The sequence below is a fragment of the Sphaeramia orbicularis genome, chromosome 13, assembly GCF_902148855.1.
Source record: "Sphaeramia orbicularis chromosome 13, fSphaOr1.1, whole genome shotgun sequence".
Taxonomy (NCBI): Eukaryota; Metazoa; Chordata; class Actinopteri; order Kurtiformes; family Apogonidae; genus Sphaeramia; species Sphaeramia orbicularis.
The window spans coordinates 6,181,332-6,198,123 of NC_043969.1; the positions used below are offsets into that span (position 1 = coordinate 6,181,332).

General features: G+C 40.3%; 1 protein-coding gene across 7 annotated transcripts in view; it reads left to right on the top strand.

Annotated features, from left to right (window-relative positions):
* Positions 1–16,792, top strand: part of tbcela (tubulin folding cofactor E-like a) — a 71,031-nt gene that overhangs the window by 34,874 nt on the left and 19,365 nt on the right. For all 7 annotated transcript variants that reach the window (XR_003937056.1, XM_030151472.1, XM_030151475.1 and 4 more), the window contains 2 exons: positions 5,833–6,089; positions 15,638–15,764. Coding sequence is in view for 6 of the 7 variants with exons in the window: in XM_030151472.1 (XP_030007332.1) it covers positions 5,833–6,089; positions 15,638–15,764 (384 nt within the window). In the remaining variant the exon portion in view is untranslated. The remainder of the gene's footprint in view (positions 1–5,832; positions 6,090–15,637; positions 15,765–16,792) is intronic.

Below are 16,792 nucleotides of genomic sequence, written 5' to 3' on the forward strand. Positions count from 1 at the left end.
AGGAAGGATCAGCCTTCTGAGCTGACATCAGCTGCTTCCTGCCAACTTTTAATAGAGACTCAGACTCAGCTGACAAGGTGACAGGACTGGACAATGAAACCTCAGCAGTCTCTGCTATAGTAGATTCTGTAGCCTTTTTAGCTGCACTGCACTCAGAAGTTGCAGAGGGACCCACGAACACAGACTCTACGACTTCTTTGTGAGGTGTCATGAAAATTTCTGAAAGGTCAACTAGATCTTCAACCGTATGTGACTGAGCACAAGTTACAAATCAAAATCAAATTAAATTTTATTTATATAGTGCCAAATCATAACAAAAGTTATCTCATGATGCTTTACATATCGAGTTGGTCGAAACCAGACTCTAAGCCAATTTACAGAAACCCAACAGAATCCTCCAGGTGCAAACACTTGTGACTGGTGACAGTGGTGAGGAAAAACTTCCTTTTAACAGGCAGAAACCTCGAGCAGACCCAGACTCCTGGATGATGGCCGTCTGCCTTGACCAACACAAGCAAGGAACACTGTTGGCATCTGGGGTAACTGGCACTTTGAATAGCAACAGACTGAGATCCAACCGGGTTATTCACAACAGTGGGTGCAGGAAACACCTCCCCACCAGCCAAATCATTGCCCAGGATCATATCCACCCCCTCTATAGGATGCTCATAGCGAATAGCTACTGCCACCAGGCCTGTAACCAAACCAGACTGCAAGTGCACAACATGCAATGGGGCTGTAAGCCATGTCATTCCACAACCCCGCATTAAAGCATGTTCACCTGTAGAAGTCTCTTCAGAGAGGGGCAGAACTCCCTCCACCAACAAAGACTGCGCAGCTGCAGTATCTCAAAATACGAACCGGGACAAACTTCTCTGAATCAGAGATGGCTATTAAACCCTCCATACGAAAAGATGCAAAGAGGTCAGGTTCAAATCCATCCCCAGTGGACTCAGTAGGACACTTTACCACACCTTTCGTGAACTGATTGATTTCATTTTCCCCACTGGACAGACGGGGTACTGAAGCTAATAAGGCCACTGGCTGAGGAGCTTTCTGCTTTCTACTGAGAGCATGACAATCAGCTATGATATGACCAGGCTTTTTACAGTAAAAACAGACTCTCTCAAATTTTCCTGTGCTAGAACTAGCAGCCTTTCCAACAGAACCTGAAGACCCAGGACCAGTAATAAGTCTGAATCCTAAGACTTACTCAGAAGCACTCCCTGTTCCACTAGTGTTGTAATTATTCTTGACCCTTTAAAGCCAGGAAAAACACGATTCCTAGTCTCATGAGATTTATCATTAAAATTCACCCTATGAGCCAAGACATACTCGTCGGCAAGCACAGCAGCAGCCCCAACCGTAGACTCTCGCTGCTCACTCACATAAGTTGTAACAGCCTCAGGAACACCATTTTTTAAATTCCTCCAAGAGTATCAAGTCACAAAGTTGCTCTTTAGTCTCAACTTTGAGATGTGCACCACCTATTAAACAAGATTTCTTTTTCTCTGACAAATTCAACAAATGTCTACTTCTCAGCCTTTCAACACCCTCTGAAAATGCTGCCTGTAAGCCTCTGAGACCAGCTCATAAGCCTGCAAAATGGCTGCTTTAACAACTTAGTTGTCAGCACTTTAGGTGAGTGTTAACGAAAGATAAACTTCCTGTGCTTAAACTGTTAAAACACACTGCAGCAACATGGTCCAGACATTTTCAGGCCAACCATATGTGGTGGCTACATGGTCAAAATGTGAAAAGTATTTTTCTACTTCTTTCTCTGAGAAAGGAGGAACCACACTTATGTTACGTCCAATGTCAAACCGAGGAGAAGGTGAACCGGTACCCGCAGACTGCAAATCAGCTGACCTCAGTTCTAATTCCCTCATTTTGTCTTCATGTACCAAACGTAACCTCCCCATTTCAAACTTCCTGTCCTCGTCTCTATCTTTTGCCTCAAGCTCTAATTGTTTAATTTTTAACTGCAAGTCCAATTCATGTAAACACAGCATGAGCATCCTGTGTGGACAACAGTGCATCATCTGTCTTATTGTCAGATCCCTGAACAGATTAATTTAAGTCTGAATCCTAAGACTCACTCAGAAGCACTCCCTGTTCCACTAGTGTTGTAATTATTCTTGATCCAAGTTCTTCTTTAAGAGAAGTTGATGCAGCTGCAATGTGATAATACTTTGCGATGGACATTAGCTGTGCTTTAGTACTTTGAAACAGCTGCCCTCTAGCAGGAGCTTCATAAAATTTTTTCAGATCAACATCCATACTGAAATGAAAATTAACAAGAACAAGTCTGCTAAGGCAAAAAGTAGTACTGGGGGACCTAAGAGGAATTTAATTAACCACAAAAACCTCAAACCAGTACAACACAATGTAACACTACCGCACAGATAAGTGCCATGACACAAAATGCAATTAATAGCTTCAAACTGGAAACAAACCAGCACAACTCCACATAACACTTCCACATAGAGCCAGCGTTATGAAACAAAACGTAGTTAATATCACTATAGACTTACACAAAGCCAGAAGTAAGCAATCGAAACTTATTTAAAAAAAAAACACACTGGGCTGATAATTCCACAACTATTCCCTGTACACAGTATGGAAATAGTATGACTACTGCCACCCTTACATGAGTCAATACAACTCAAATACTAAACTTTACCCCTCCCCACAAGAAGAAAGATTACACAAAATGCAGTCCCACAAACCATGCGACTACAAAAACACACCACTCACACAAAAAAGTATGAGCACCAGGGTTACAAATGTTTCAGAGGAGCACAACTACAACCTAGCATTTAAGAAACCACTGTGTGTTAAACAAATTCCTCTAACTTACGACTCCCAGCACACAGTGTGAGTGAAAACATGACACATGACACCACATGCTATCACTGAATCAGAAATTGGCATTCCTAACTAACCTTCTCTGGAGTTTACCTGGATTCCTCTCTACCTTTGACTTTTACCCTATCTTAGTAAAACCTAACTATTTTTGCCGGCTTTTCCAGGCACACCTGGGGCCACCCCAGGGTTGCCGCTTAAAAACAATAAAGTGGTGAAGCTAACACTAACACTTGCCAGCTGACTTAACCAGGCAAACTCTTACCAAAAAAACCTTACCTAATGTGGTGACATGTACATGAACCCACTGACTGAAAAAATGAAAAACAGTCTAGGGGTAGAAAATAAACTCTCTACTTCAGGTGGACGAGCCTCCATTATGTGACAGCCGGCTCAGAGTCGCAACATATTGAGGACACAACACCAGATTAAATGCAAAAACAGGTGATTTATGCATGGAAAAATAAAAGGGTAAGAGGGGGAAAACAAAACAAAACCAAAAAAAAAAAGCAGCAAAGCTGTGATCTGGCTAGTGAGCTGAGGAAGAGAGAGAGCAGTGGAAAATGAGCCCTTTATATAGGCCCAACCCCCAACTTCCAGCAGGTGTGCATAATCAACTGATAACTGCCCATCAGCACAGAGCTCTGAAAAACAGGACAGTTGAACAGGTAAACACAGTGACACATAACACTTGTCAACAGGTCTATTCAAGCAGTGGTCAGACATTCTAGCCAGGTCATTACGGGGAAATATTGTAGTTTCTGGTTGAAGACGATTTCAAGAATGGAGCGCTCATCACACAATGTACATCCCCTTCAGGAATCCAGCAACAGTCATCTTTGGATGACCAGTAAAAGGTTTTAGCTGGTCCACGAGGGTGCATAAACTTAATCCTATTGTCACCTAACTCTTCTGAGACTTCCTCCACCAAATCAACAATCAATAATAATCAGAAAAAATCAGAAAACTGAACTGCAGTGTAAATATTGATTAGAATCTGGGATTGTTTAGACATGTTAAAATGCAAGGTGATACTACAGCTGGACAAGATACATGTAGGCTCTGTATGCACATCTTCTGAACTCTGAATACACAGAATTTAATCTTGAGGTTAAGCCTGTATTCTAACCCAATTTGCTCAAGAATAAAAAAGAAAACCCCTTCAAATGTGTTATATGTTGTAGTTGACACATAGGGCTACATTTTTCACAATCATGTTAAAGAGGTCAGGTGTGTCCCACAGTGTCAATTTCAAGGTCAAAATATATATCAAAAGGTCATCCAACTCAAAAGTACCCAAATGCACAAAAGAATACTAGATTTCGATTCCTTATCGTCTCCCCTTTACAGAAATACCTTGCTTTTTAAAATCGGACCAGTGATTGCTGAGTTACAGCAATTTGAAATTTGGCTGCTATTGCCTTCGTAGCAAAACAGTGGGGAAAAAATTGCAATATCTCGAAAACTGTTGGTCCGATAAAGTTAAAATTTGAAATTTTGGCTTTTCTGGCTATGAATTACCCATACACCGAATTTCATCCAAATTGGAGGAGGTGGGGGTTAACTCATTGGGTGAATTGCGATGGATTGACCCATTAAAGCTATACCGTATGATGTGGCATTTTTACATCTTTTCTTTTGTCATGCTAAAATGCTCCTAATAGGCGTGTCAAACTAAAATGTAAAAGAAATCCACCAGGTATTGAAAGTCAAAAATGTTTAATTCTCATATATTGCTCATATTTCTAATAAAATTCGAACCGATCATTTTATTCAGTCCGAATGAAATAATTCGCCGAACCTGACTGAGCCTCCTGACAATCATCTAGAAGGATGGACAGCATCCGATCCATTATCGCCGTCCCTGCATATGAGTACATCTGAATCTGACGCTTCACTCGCACTGCTCCTCCTGTCACTGACCACAGTCTGCTGTCTAGGATGTGTATGGATAGAACTCAAATGCACATGTGGAAGGGAAAAAACAGATTTATTTACAGAAACAACGACTAAGGAGAACAAAGAGGAGTCCGATGAATGAAGGATGGAGATAAAAGTCTGGAAGTCTGGTGTACTGGACTCCACAGATAGGTCTGCACTGAGTTCAGCTTTTATGACCGTGGGACTTATATACGTACACGTACATGTACTTGGTGTCACACAATGTAGGATGATGTAGGATGATAAATGTATGGACTATGAAACCTCAAATGTCCACGGAAAATTCGCAGAGGCCATGCGTTCCCAGTGCGTGCGCCCATCGCCTGGGCAACTCATCGCCCAAGCGATGAGGCGCAGTGACGACACTGACCCAGCGCTGCACAGACCAGACCCTTAAATACAGGGTCTACTGATGAAACGGGCCACGGCAGGTGGATGATGTATCTGATTGCTAAGGGAGAGGTCTGCGGACACGCCGAAGCAGACCCGACCTCTGCCTCCACCTCCGCTTCCACCGCGCGCATCAGGTGAGAGGAGGAGAGCGTCAGAGCTCAGGCAGAGGGAAGTGGGTGGGGCTTTGGAGGGAGGCGGGTTGTTCATGTTCAAACTTTTACTCAGTGCTGTGAGAAATGCCACATTGGTAGGTATAGCTTTAACTAGTTTTAGTTTATCATGTACAGAGCTGTGAAGTGATTAGTGAAATATCAGGTATTATTACATATAGTAGAATGAAACAATGCATGACATCAAATATGATTTACAACACCATTGCCCATTAAAGGTCCCATGTTGTGCAATGGCAATATTTTTTTTGTTCAAAGTAAATGTTGATCTGCGCACAGGAGAGTGTGCTAATCAAAGAAAAAATTATAAGAAAGCTGATTTTACCTGCAACTCTGTAATTCATTGCCATTATATATTTTAGAAAAATGATCTCTTTTACTATTTCATTTATGTCTAGTTTTAGCCTTACTATAACAGCGGTGCTACCAACACCCCACCTGTTCTTTGTGTGCCGTCCTGCAGGCTGGAGGAGTTGTTCCTGTGCCTTAATGAGTACAGTAGTGTGAGTGCCTCCAGCGTGGCCTGCCCCACTTTACGCCTGCTTCACATTACTGATAACAGCCTCCATGACTGGACCGAGGTCCGCAAGTTTGGGTCCTTGTTCCCCAGCCTGGACACCCTGGTCATGGCCAACAACAACTTAGCTTCAATTCAGGACAGCAAAGATATCCTCCAAAGGCTCTTCCCCAACCTACGCAGCATTAACCTTCACAACTCAGGTCAGTGGAAAGAAATATATAAGGGTATTAGAGAAAATCTGCTACAATCCATGACGCTCGTTGAAAATGCATCCGCATACCAGAAATCTTCAGTTGTGATACCTATCCCAAAAACAAACTATTTACTTTGGCACATATATATGCTTCTTGTAAAAAACAGGAATCTTGGGACTACCCCCTCCTGAAACCCCAGTCTGCTGTAATTGGTTAACTCCACTTATGAAGTAAAAACCCTTAATGGTCCGTGGATGTCTCATAGGCATAAGTACAGTATCCTTAGAATGAGACATCAGAGTTTTTGGTTGGTTTTTTTTTTTCTTTTTTGGCTTTTTTTTTTTTTTAAGCATTTTTCCGACATGAACAAAACAGGATCATAGATTCCTTATAGCATGGGACATTTCATGTCCTCCTGAGACCCAGAAAAGTACACGTTTTGGCTTTTTTACATTAAATAATTGCCTTTATTGGAAACAGCATGATACAGCAGTTTTTACAGATGCATTTTTAAAATTTTTATGGAATGTCCTTGGCAGTAGACAGTGGTTTTTTTTCCAATAAAGCTGTGAAACTCTTGTCTCCTACAGAGGACAAAAATGCACTGCTGGGTCTCAGGAGGATATAAAAAACACTTTTAAACATCAAAACTGGTTGCTTTAAAGGTATTCATCTAAGTTGACATCCATAATTATATTTTATTGTATTATCTCTTTTGAGTTTGACAGATTTATCATCCTCAGTGAATGGTGAAGAAAGCAGACTGTTAATTGTGGTTTTAAACCATTCTTCAAAAATAATCTCTCCAGGAAAAGTAAAATCTATATTATGATAATGATGATTATGGAGATACAAAATTATGTTGTTATAATTAGCATTGTTTTATTGTCTGGCCCTGTTGAGAAGAACCATTGGTCCATGGACATTGGTGTGGCCAGGGTTCAGGTCTCTTGATATTTACTCTATATTCACCTAATTTTAACACAGAGAACACAGAATATTATGAATGTTGAATGTTTTAAGTGATGCGGAGTAAATACAGTGTTTAACTTAAAGAATGATTTTTCCTAAAAGTTCAACAGATGTGACACAAAAACACATATCACAGTTTTAGTGAATGTCGGGACTATTTATTTCTGGGAACTGTAGAAACATATTAGCTTCTCTTTACTTTAGCTTTAGCAGCAGGTAGCAGCTAACAGACAGCTTTGATTTCTGATTTGTAATTGTTTCCATTTCAGTGAAAACAGTGTAGGTCAAAGGAGATCAATATTATAGATATAGATCAGTAAAATGAACATTTACATGAATGTAGTAGTAAAATTAATCCAAAAACATCATGCACAGTAGTTAATACTGACAGGACCCATTTACAGCACAATGACCACTTTAACTTTACATTCTTCAGTAAATTGTGCTGCTACTTACTAGTATATTTTGAGTTCAGTAATTCAATTCAATTCAATTCAATTTTATTTATAGAGTCCAATACCACAACAAAGTCGCTGCACAGGGCTTTACAGAAAATGTTGAATTGATTAAAAGAAAAAAACAAAACAAAACACTGAAAATAAACAACCAGTCAAGTAATCAGTTAGTAAACAGTCGGTGAAGCAAATGGATCAGTGTCCCAGGCATCCCCAATCCTTATACCCTCCTTCTGGGCAAGGAAAAACTCCAAAAAACCCAGTGGTAAAAAGAGAAACCTTGGGAAGAACCACAGTGAAGGAGAAATCCACTCCTATGGACGGACAGGCCGTAGATGAGACCAGGACTGACAGATATCCTTTTGCTGATAAACTTATATATTTTAAGTTCAGGAATTCAATTCAATTGTATTCCACATCGAAGTGCAATGAGTTTGCAACATTCTTTAATGACAACGTTCAGGGCAGGAAACACTCAATTAATCCCACAACACAGTTACCACTGCAGCCTTCCAGACACCTAGAGCTGACACATTTCAAACCTGTCACTGACAAAACAGTCCAAGAGACCATCTCCAGTCTGAGTTCAGCCACATGTTGCCTTGACGAGTTGCCCACTAGATTTCTAAAATCTGTGCTGAGCAGTCTGTTACCCCAGCTCACTCACTTAGTTAATATTTCACTACAATCTGGAACATTTCCCAGGGCCTTGAAAACTGCTGTCCTTAGGCCTCTCCTAAAGAAGAGTAGTCTTGATGCAACAGTACTGAACAACTATCGGCCCATATCAAATCTGCTGTTTTTAGGTAACGTCCTTGAGAGAGTTGTTTACTAACAGCTCTCTGAGTTTCTTCTATTGAACAACTGCTTTGATGATTTCCATTCTGACATCTGTCTGAACACAGACACAGGTAAAGTAACAGTCTTAGTCCTGCTGGATCTGAGTGCTGCATTTGATACAGTCAATCATGTGATCCTGTTACAGAGGTTAGAGGACTGGGTAAGCATCTCTGGTCCTGCCCTGAAATGGTTCAAGTCCTACTTTGAGGATAGGAATTATTTTGTTCAGATCAGAAACTGTGTGTCAAACCAAATGGCGGTGACCTGTGGGGTCCCCCAGGCGTCCATCCTGGGACCCATCTGGGACACATCTGGTTCAATCTTTACATGTTGCCCCTGGGCCAGTTAATACTCAGAAATAACTTGTCCTACCATAACTATGCAGACAACACTCAGATTTACATCTTGCTGACAGCAGGTGAATATGGGCCTGTGGACTCACTCTGTGACTACCTCCAACAGATCACTGTGTGGATGCAAAACAACTTTCTCCAACTAAACTCAGACAAGACTGAAGTCATTATCTTTGGCCCACAAAAACCCAGAGAAAATGTCATCAGTCATCTGGAATCTCTTACTCTAAAAGCTAAAAATCAGGTTAGACATCTCGGGGTAATAATGGACTCAGACCTAAACTTTAACAGCCACACTAAATCAATTACATCATCAGCCTTTTACCATCTCAAAAACATTGCCAGAATCAAAGGTTTACTGTCTAAACCAGATTTAGAGAGACTTATCCATGCATTTCTCTCTGGCAGGTTAGACTACTGTAATGGCCTTCTCACTGGACTCTCTAAACAAGCTGTAAGACAGCTGCAGTACATCCAGAACGCTGCTGCTCGGGTCCTAACTGGAACCAGGAAGTATGACCATATTAGTCCTGTGCTCAGATCTCTGCACTGGCTTCCTGTTGCTCAGAGAATAGACTTTAAAATAGCTCTGCTGGTCTATAAGTCTCTCCATGGTCTAGCACCAAAGTACATCTGTGACATGTTGGTCCCATATGAACCATCTTGGACCCTGAGAACCTCAGGGACTGGTCTTCTGCTGGTGCGCAGAGTCAAGACTAAACACAGTGAAGCTGTGTTTCAGTTCTATGCAGCTAAACTTTGGAACAGTCTTCCTGATGACATGAGACAGGCCTCTACTCTGACAATGTTTAAGTCCAGGCTGGAAACAGCTCTGTTCAACTGTGTGTATAACAACTGAAAGGGTTCTATCTACACTCTCCTCTTTTATTTTGTTTTTAATTGATTTTATTTCTGTTTTATTGATTATGTTTTAATTGTAATTGTGCATTTTTAACCTGTCTCTTTTCCATTTTTGTAAAGCACAGTGAATTACCCTGTGTATGAATTGTGCTATACAAATAAATTTGCCTTGCCTTGCCTTGCTGATGTAATTGCTGTCTGTAGGGATGCAGTGGGTTGTGGGCACATGCAGACTGCTGTGGGGGTGAGGAGGTCCATCCAGACTGGTAGGGTGAGGGGGTCCATCCAGATAGGTGAGGGTAAAGGAGGAGGGCTGGGGTCACAGGTCAGGACAGGGCACAAATGGGTCACCTCAGGTCCCGATGTCATTGGGCATTAAGCAGCCACGTCTAAAACAATAGCCACTCCCCCAGAGGGGAGTGGGGAAAAGAGACACAGGGTTAATAGTGGTGAACAGACTATGTAAACTAAATGTTGTAGATTATTAGTAGTGAAACAGGTGATAGGACTCTGTACTTCCTCCAGCATTATTGCTCCTAGGGCAGCTTAGACTGAACTGTGGGGTTAAGTTTGTTCTTAATTAGATTGCTCATAAGCCTTTTCAAAGATGAATGTTTTCAGTCTGATCTTAAATGTAGAGACTGTCTGTTTCTTTAATATTAGCTGGAAGCTGATTCCATAAGACAGGAGCTTGGTAGCTAAAGGCTCTAGCTCCTATTGTACTTTTAGAGACCATGGGAACTACCAGTAGACCTGCATTCTGAGAGTGAAGTACTCTGGTAGGATGGTACGGCACCAGAGCATCTTTGAGATCAAAAGGACCCATATCACTTTTATGTAAGAAGCAGGATTTCAAACTTAATTCCAAATTTGACTGGAAGCCAGTGAAGGGCTTGTAGCACTGGGGCGATGTGCTCTCTTCTATTAGTTCCTGTTAATAGTCTTGCCAGTGCATTTTGAACCATTTGAAAGCTTTTTGGAGAACTTTTAGGACATGCTGCAAGTAGGGAGTTACAGTAATCTAGTCTAGACATAACAAACACATGGATCAATTTTTCAACATCATTTATAGACAGAATATTTCTAATTTTAGCTATGTTACGCAGGTGGAAGAAAGCTGTTCTGCAGGCTTGGTTAATATGAGCTTTAAATGATAAATGTGGGTCAAATAAAACTCCTAGGTTTTTAACTGTAGCACTGGAGGCTACACTCACATTGTCCAGAGTGACTATCTGGTCAGTTAGGGAGTCTGTCACACTTTTAGGGCCTATTATAATGACCTCTGTTTTTCCAGGGTTAAGTAAAATATAATAACGGTCATCCAGGTCTTTGTCTTGGATGCAGGCACATAGTTTATCTGCTTGCTTGTTCTGATCAAGTTTAATTGATAAATACAGTTAAGTGTTGTCTGCGTAACAGTGAAAATTAATGCCATGTTTTCCAATTATGTTACCTTAAGGCAGCATATACAGCATAAACAAAATTGGCTTGAGGACTGACTCTTGCGGTACACCATAAATAACTCTGGAACATGGTGATGATTGTTGATTTATATTGACAAACTGGTACCTATTAGATAAATAGGATTTAAACCAGCAGAGGGCTGCTCCTCTAATGCCTATGTCCCATTCTGATCTCTGCAAAAAGATACTGTGGTCAATTGTATCAAAAACTGTACCCAGGTCCAACAGAACCAGTATCAAGACCAGTCAATCAGCAGCAGCTAGTAGCAGGTCATGAGTAACTTTGACTAGTGCAGTTACAGTGCTATGATGAGCTCGAATCCAGACTGGAAATCTTCAAATAAACTATTGTCCTGTAGGTGCTGATATAGCTCTTTACCTAGCACTCTTTCTAGGACTTTTGGAGGAAGGGTAGATTTGTTGTAGGCCTGTAATTGGTTAGAATGTCAGGCTCAAGAGTAGTTTTTTCAAAAGCGGTTTAATAACTGCATATTTAAAAGACTGTGGCACGTAGCCAGTTACTAATGAGGTATTGTATTTAGGATAGTGTCAATAGTTAGGTGCAGAGTATCTTTAAAAAGTTTGGTTGGGATTGGGTCTAAGAGGCAAGTTGATGATTTAGAGGACATAGTGATTGATGTTATATCAGCTTGGTGTACAGTGGTGAAATTATTTAATATTACAGAAGTTTTATAGGAGATTCTTGGTATACAGCCTGAGTTTCCTCAGAACTGATAGGGCCGGATCTACTAAGATCCCAATTTGCGTGTACTAATTTGCTTGCGCAATCTAGAATTTTGCATGTGGGGTGTAACCACTGTTTGCAGGTGATTTACAAAGATTGCTCGCGCAAATTACAACAGGTGCAAAGTCAGGGAGACCATCCTATTTAAATGAGGATTTTGCATGCGCTACTGGAGACAATACGCTGTTAAAACTGCTGTGGGATACAGTGTGCTGAATGATCCAGATGCACGGAAATGTAACGTTGGAGGAATTTTGTCATAGAAGGTATTGCATGACTCATTCATTTATTTTTCATTTTAAAAGTGTGTGTGTGTGTGTGTGTGTGTGTGTGTGTGTGGGTGGGTGGGGGTTGGATTGAATGACTGTCAGGTGCACATAATTTTGTCACACTGTAGCCTAATGTCAGTGTGTATTTTTAATCACAATCATCAGGAGTGGAAAAGACTCCCGTAAAGTGTGTGGGGAAGTGGGGGGTGGGGGGTTGCATAAGTCTTAGGTCTTCGTCATTTTTTCTTCCGTCACTCCAAAAATGTTCACACGAGGGTGAAAAATGCATTCTCTGCATCTCGTTTCATCATATCAATGTCTCCTAACCACTTCCATGAGTGCACAATTACGCATCCAACCGTTTGCATCTCCTTTTGAGATGTGGTAAATATAGACGCAGTTTCTATGAGCAAAATTGCTTTCAGGTTTGGTAAATCACTCTGCGTGTGCTAAATTAAAGCTATACCGTATGATGTGGCATTTTTACACTTTTATCATCTTAAAATGCTCCCAATAAGCGTGTCAAACTAAAATGTAAAAGAAATCCACCAGGTATTGAAACTCAAAAATGTTTAATTCTCATATATTGCTCATATTTCTTATAAAATTCTGACCAATCATTTTACTCGGTCCAAATGAAATAATTGGCCGAACCTGGCTGAGCCTCCTGTCAATCATCAATTATGGCCATCCAGCATCCGATCCATTGTCGCTGTCCCCACATCCGATATGGGTACCTCTGAATCCGACGCTTCAGTCACGCTGCTTCTCCTGTCACTGACCACAGTCCACTGTCTAAGATGTGTATGGATAGAACTCAAATGCACATGAAGGGAAAAAAACAATTTATTAACAGAAACAACAACTAAGGGGAACAAACAGGAGTCCGATTGATGAAGGATGGAGATAAAAGTCCGGAAGTCGGGTGTATTGGACTCCACAGACAGGTCTGTACAAAGGACAACTTTTATGACTGTGGGACTCATACAGGTACATGTACTTGGTGTCACACAATGTAGGATGATGTAGGATGATAAATGTATGGACTATGAAACCTCAAATGTCCACGGAAAATTCGCAGAGGCCGCGCGTTCACAGTGCAGGCACCCATTGCCCGGGCCAGTCATTGCCCAGGGGATGAGGTGAAGTGACGACACTGACCCAGCACTGCACAGATCAGACCTTTAAGTACAGGGTCTACTGATGAAACAGGAGCCACGGCAGGTGGATGATGCATCTGATTACTGAGGAAGGGGTCCGCGGACACGCCGAAGCGGACCCAACCTCCGCCTCCACCTCCGCTTCCACCACACTCATCAGGTGAGAGGAGGAGAGCATCAGAGCTCAGGCAGAGGGAAGTGGGCGGGGCTTTAGAGGGAGGCGGGTTGTTCATGTTCAAACTTTTACTAAGTGCTGTGAGACATACCACATGGGTAGGTATCGCTTTAGTATATTTACATTTTCTCCTCCCACCACATGCACAATTGCGTGTAAATGCCCCATATCACAGATTCATTGTGGCAAATGTACTAACTGGATGCAGACGTGCTATTTTGCACCTTTGAAAGACGCAACCTTGAGTGCGCACTGTTAGTAAATCAGTTTGTACATTTTTTTGCGTATGCAGTGAGTTTGCACATGTTTTAATACATGCAAACGTTTAGTAGATCCGGCCCTTAGTTGGAAGTATTTAATCTATTTTGTCTCCAATAGTTGTGATTTTGTTGTTAAAGAATTGGTATGTAAGGCTCCAATTACAGAACTTTCGCTTGTATTAATGTGACAATCAGTCACGCAAAAGCTCTTTCTCCTTTTAGATATATTTTAGATTTTTGTGCAGCATGTGAGCTGAAGATAAACAATGACTTTCAGCAAAATGTCCTCCTGTTGCTCAGTAAATGTAACTGCAGTGACCTGAGTTCACTGTGACGCCATGTTCATACCCTCTGTTTAGACCTGTTCCACCCCCTGTCTTTCCAGTGATCCAGAGAGAGGATGTGAGGTGTTATACAGATGTTCCCCTAAAAGCAGATGGCCCTGGTGTAAACATAATCACCATCAGTTCGTGGTGACTTAATTATTGCTTATAAAATAAGTACAGCCAAATAAAACTGTGAAAATCTTTATATTATTTGTAAACTCTTAAACACGTCTTTCTCCAGACCAGTGTTTATCTCCAGAACTGTTGCTTCTATTTTTGGAAAATATCAGCAATGAGTCTATTTTTAGAGTTCTGTTGAGGGTGGACGTGCAAAGCACTATCCAAAGATGCATTCAGACTGACTTCAGTGTGATTCTTTGTCATATGTTATTTTACCAAACAACATAAATAACAGCTTGGGAAAGCAGTTATTTTATCAGACTTGCTGTTTCATAAATGAGTTCATGGGCTGAGATAGTTCTGTTATGACAAAATTAGCAGGTCAGAAGTTATTTTTTGTCAACAAATCCCATCCATCTCTAAATTCTTTCCGACCTTTCTATGGCTCCTCTTTTCATAGATAGCCTAAAACAGAAGTGCATTTAAATGTAAAGGTATTATTTTGGGGGAATTAATATACATGTTGAGTCTTGCTGAGATTTTGCAGCAGCAAGACAATTTGCCAAAAAAAATCCTGTAGTATTTCATTTGACTTTAGTGAAGGAACCCTATGCCATGACGAACACAAGTCTCCATTGTACTGGAAGTATGTAGAACTCAGACAGAGCTCAAGCATTGAAGATACACACAATACGACCCTATACCCCTGGGGACACACTCACTTTACGACCCTAACACTCAAGTAAGTTGGGATTGACACCTACACAGACCACTCCCCCTGCAGGTTTATAAGTCCAGTTTCCCCCACCAGTTATTAGAACTGAAGAAGTCTCTTGGATGAGAGACGAAATGTTTTCAAAAGAGCTAAACCAGTTCAATTGAACCAAGAAAAACTGCTAAGAAGAATGATGACCTGGGCAAATGGGAACCTACACAAACAACTGACAAATACCATTTTATTGTACAATTAGTGATTTTATTCCTCATACCTTCAATAAATATTTCTCATAATTCCAGCTTTTTTACTTAAGTAAGGTTTTGAATGGTGAATATTTACTTGCAGTGGAATATTTTCCCTGTTACATTAGTACTTAAATAAATTAAGACTTAAGTAAAGGTTATGAATACCTCTTTCACCACTGTGTTTTCAGCTTAAATGTTTTTAATAAAAAAATTACACAGGCTATGATTTTGTCGTACAAATATATAAGCTATGAAAAAATGCAATATGAAACACTGATGGAATTTTAAGAACACAGGGTAATTAAACCTGCCAATCACATATTCAGTACTATGACGGAAAACACTTGTAATTAGCCATCTACACTGAAAATCTACTTCCGTCACAAGGTAGATTTGTAAATAAGAGGTCCAGAAGTCTTGTTTCTTCCCAGATCATTTACATTGCAACATGATGAAACATAATTGTGGATGTCTTTCCCAGTAATGGCATAAAGGTATCACACACTGAAGCTTTACAATCCTGGCATATGTTCTGTGTTACTGTTTGACTTCTGTTGCTGTTTCTTTAACCATAACCATTACATGTTGTCAGGACTCAACCGATGGGAGGATATCGAGAAGCTGAACTTCTTTCCTAAGTTGGAGGAGGTGCGGCTGCAGGGCATCCCCTTATTGCAGACCTACACCAACGCAGAGCGACGCAGCCTCATGATAGCACAGTGAGTCCCTTCACTGACATCAGTGATGATGCAGATGAAAGAAGTGGATGATGCAATGCAAGGCACAAGGTACTATTGTTCATCAAATTTATTACTGTCCGCTTACATGTAATGCAAGGCACAAGGTACTATTGTTCGTCATATTTATTATTATGACTTACTATGTCTGACTGATTATACAAAACTTTGGGGAAAAAATGTGGCCTGGAGCTTTGGAAAAAGACCTAAACATTCATTCATTCATTTTCTGAACCCGCTTTATCCTCAGACCTAAACATATTATTGCAAAAATATGCAGCCTGATTTCGATCGATGTCCTATGACTTGTGTTAATTTTTCCATGCACAGATTTCATTAAAACTATGAAAAATCATCCAAATTTGTCCATCCGAAATGAATTGGGCCATTTTCAAATGGCTTCCATTCCCACATGATTACTCTTAAAATTATTCCACCATACAATAAATGTGTGGCCCGGCTAATGTCTATATGTGTGATGTGCGGTAAGGATTAGAGATGGGATTTATGGCTCTTCGAAGGGAGCTGGAATTTGAAGAGCCGTTTCTTTCAAAGAGCAGTTCAAAAGACTGAGTTGTTGTTATATTTATTTATTTTTTAGCAGTCAGATAGAGGTAACTCGTTTTTATCATGGAAATAATCACTGGTAGCAATTATATACTCTATTGGTGTGACTTATTCTGAAATATTGATTATAATTTCATTTGGCTTATGCTTTCATTGTAAACCTTCCATAAGGTGGTGCTATATCCCCATGCTTTGACAGTGAGGTCACTATTTTGAATTTTCCTTCACCAAAAACTTTGTGACACAATAAAAACTACGCAGGCTACAGATAACTTCCATGCACAACTTTCCTGTGAAATTTTTCACACAAGAACATTTTAACAGTAAAGAAAAAAACATAGAAATAATAAATAAAAACAATATATATATGTAGATAAAAAATATATATATATAAATAAAACTAGATTAAAATTATGACATGATAAAAATGTGAATGCAAAATT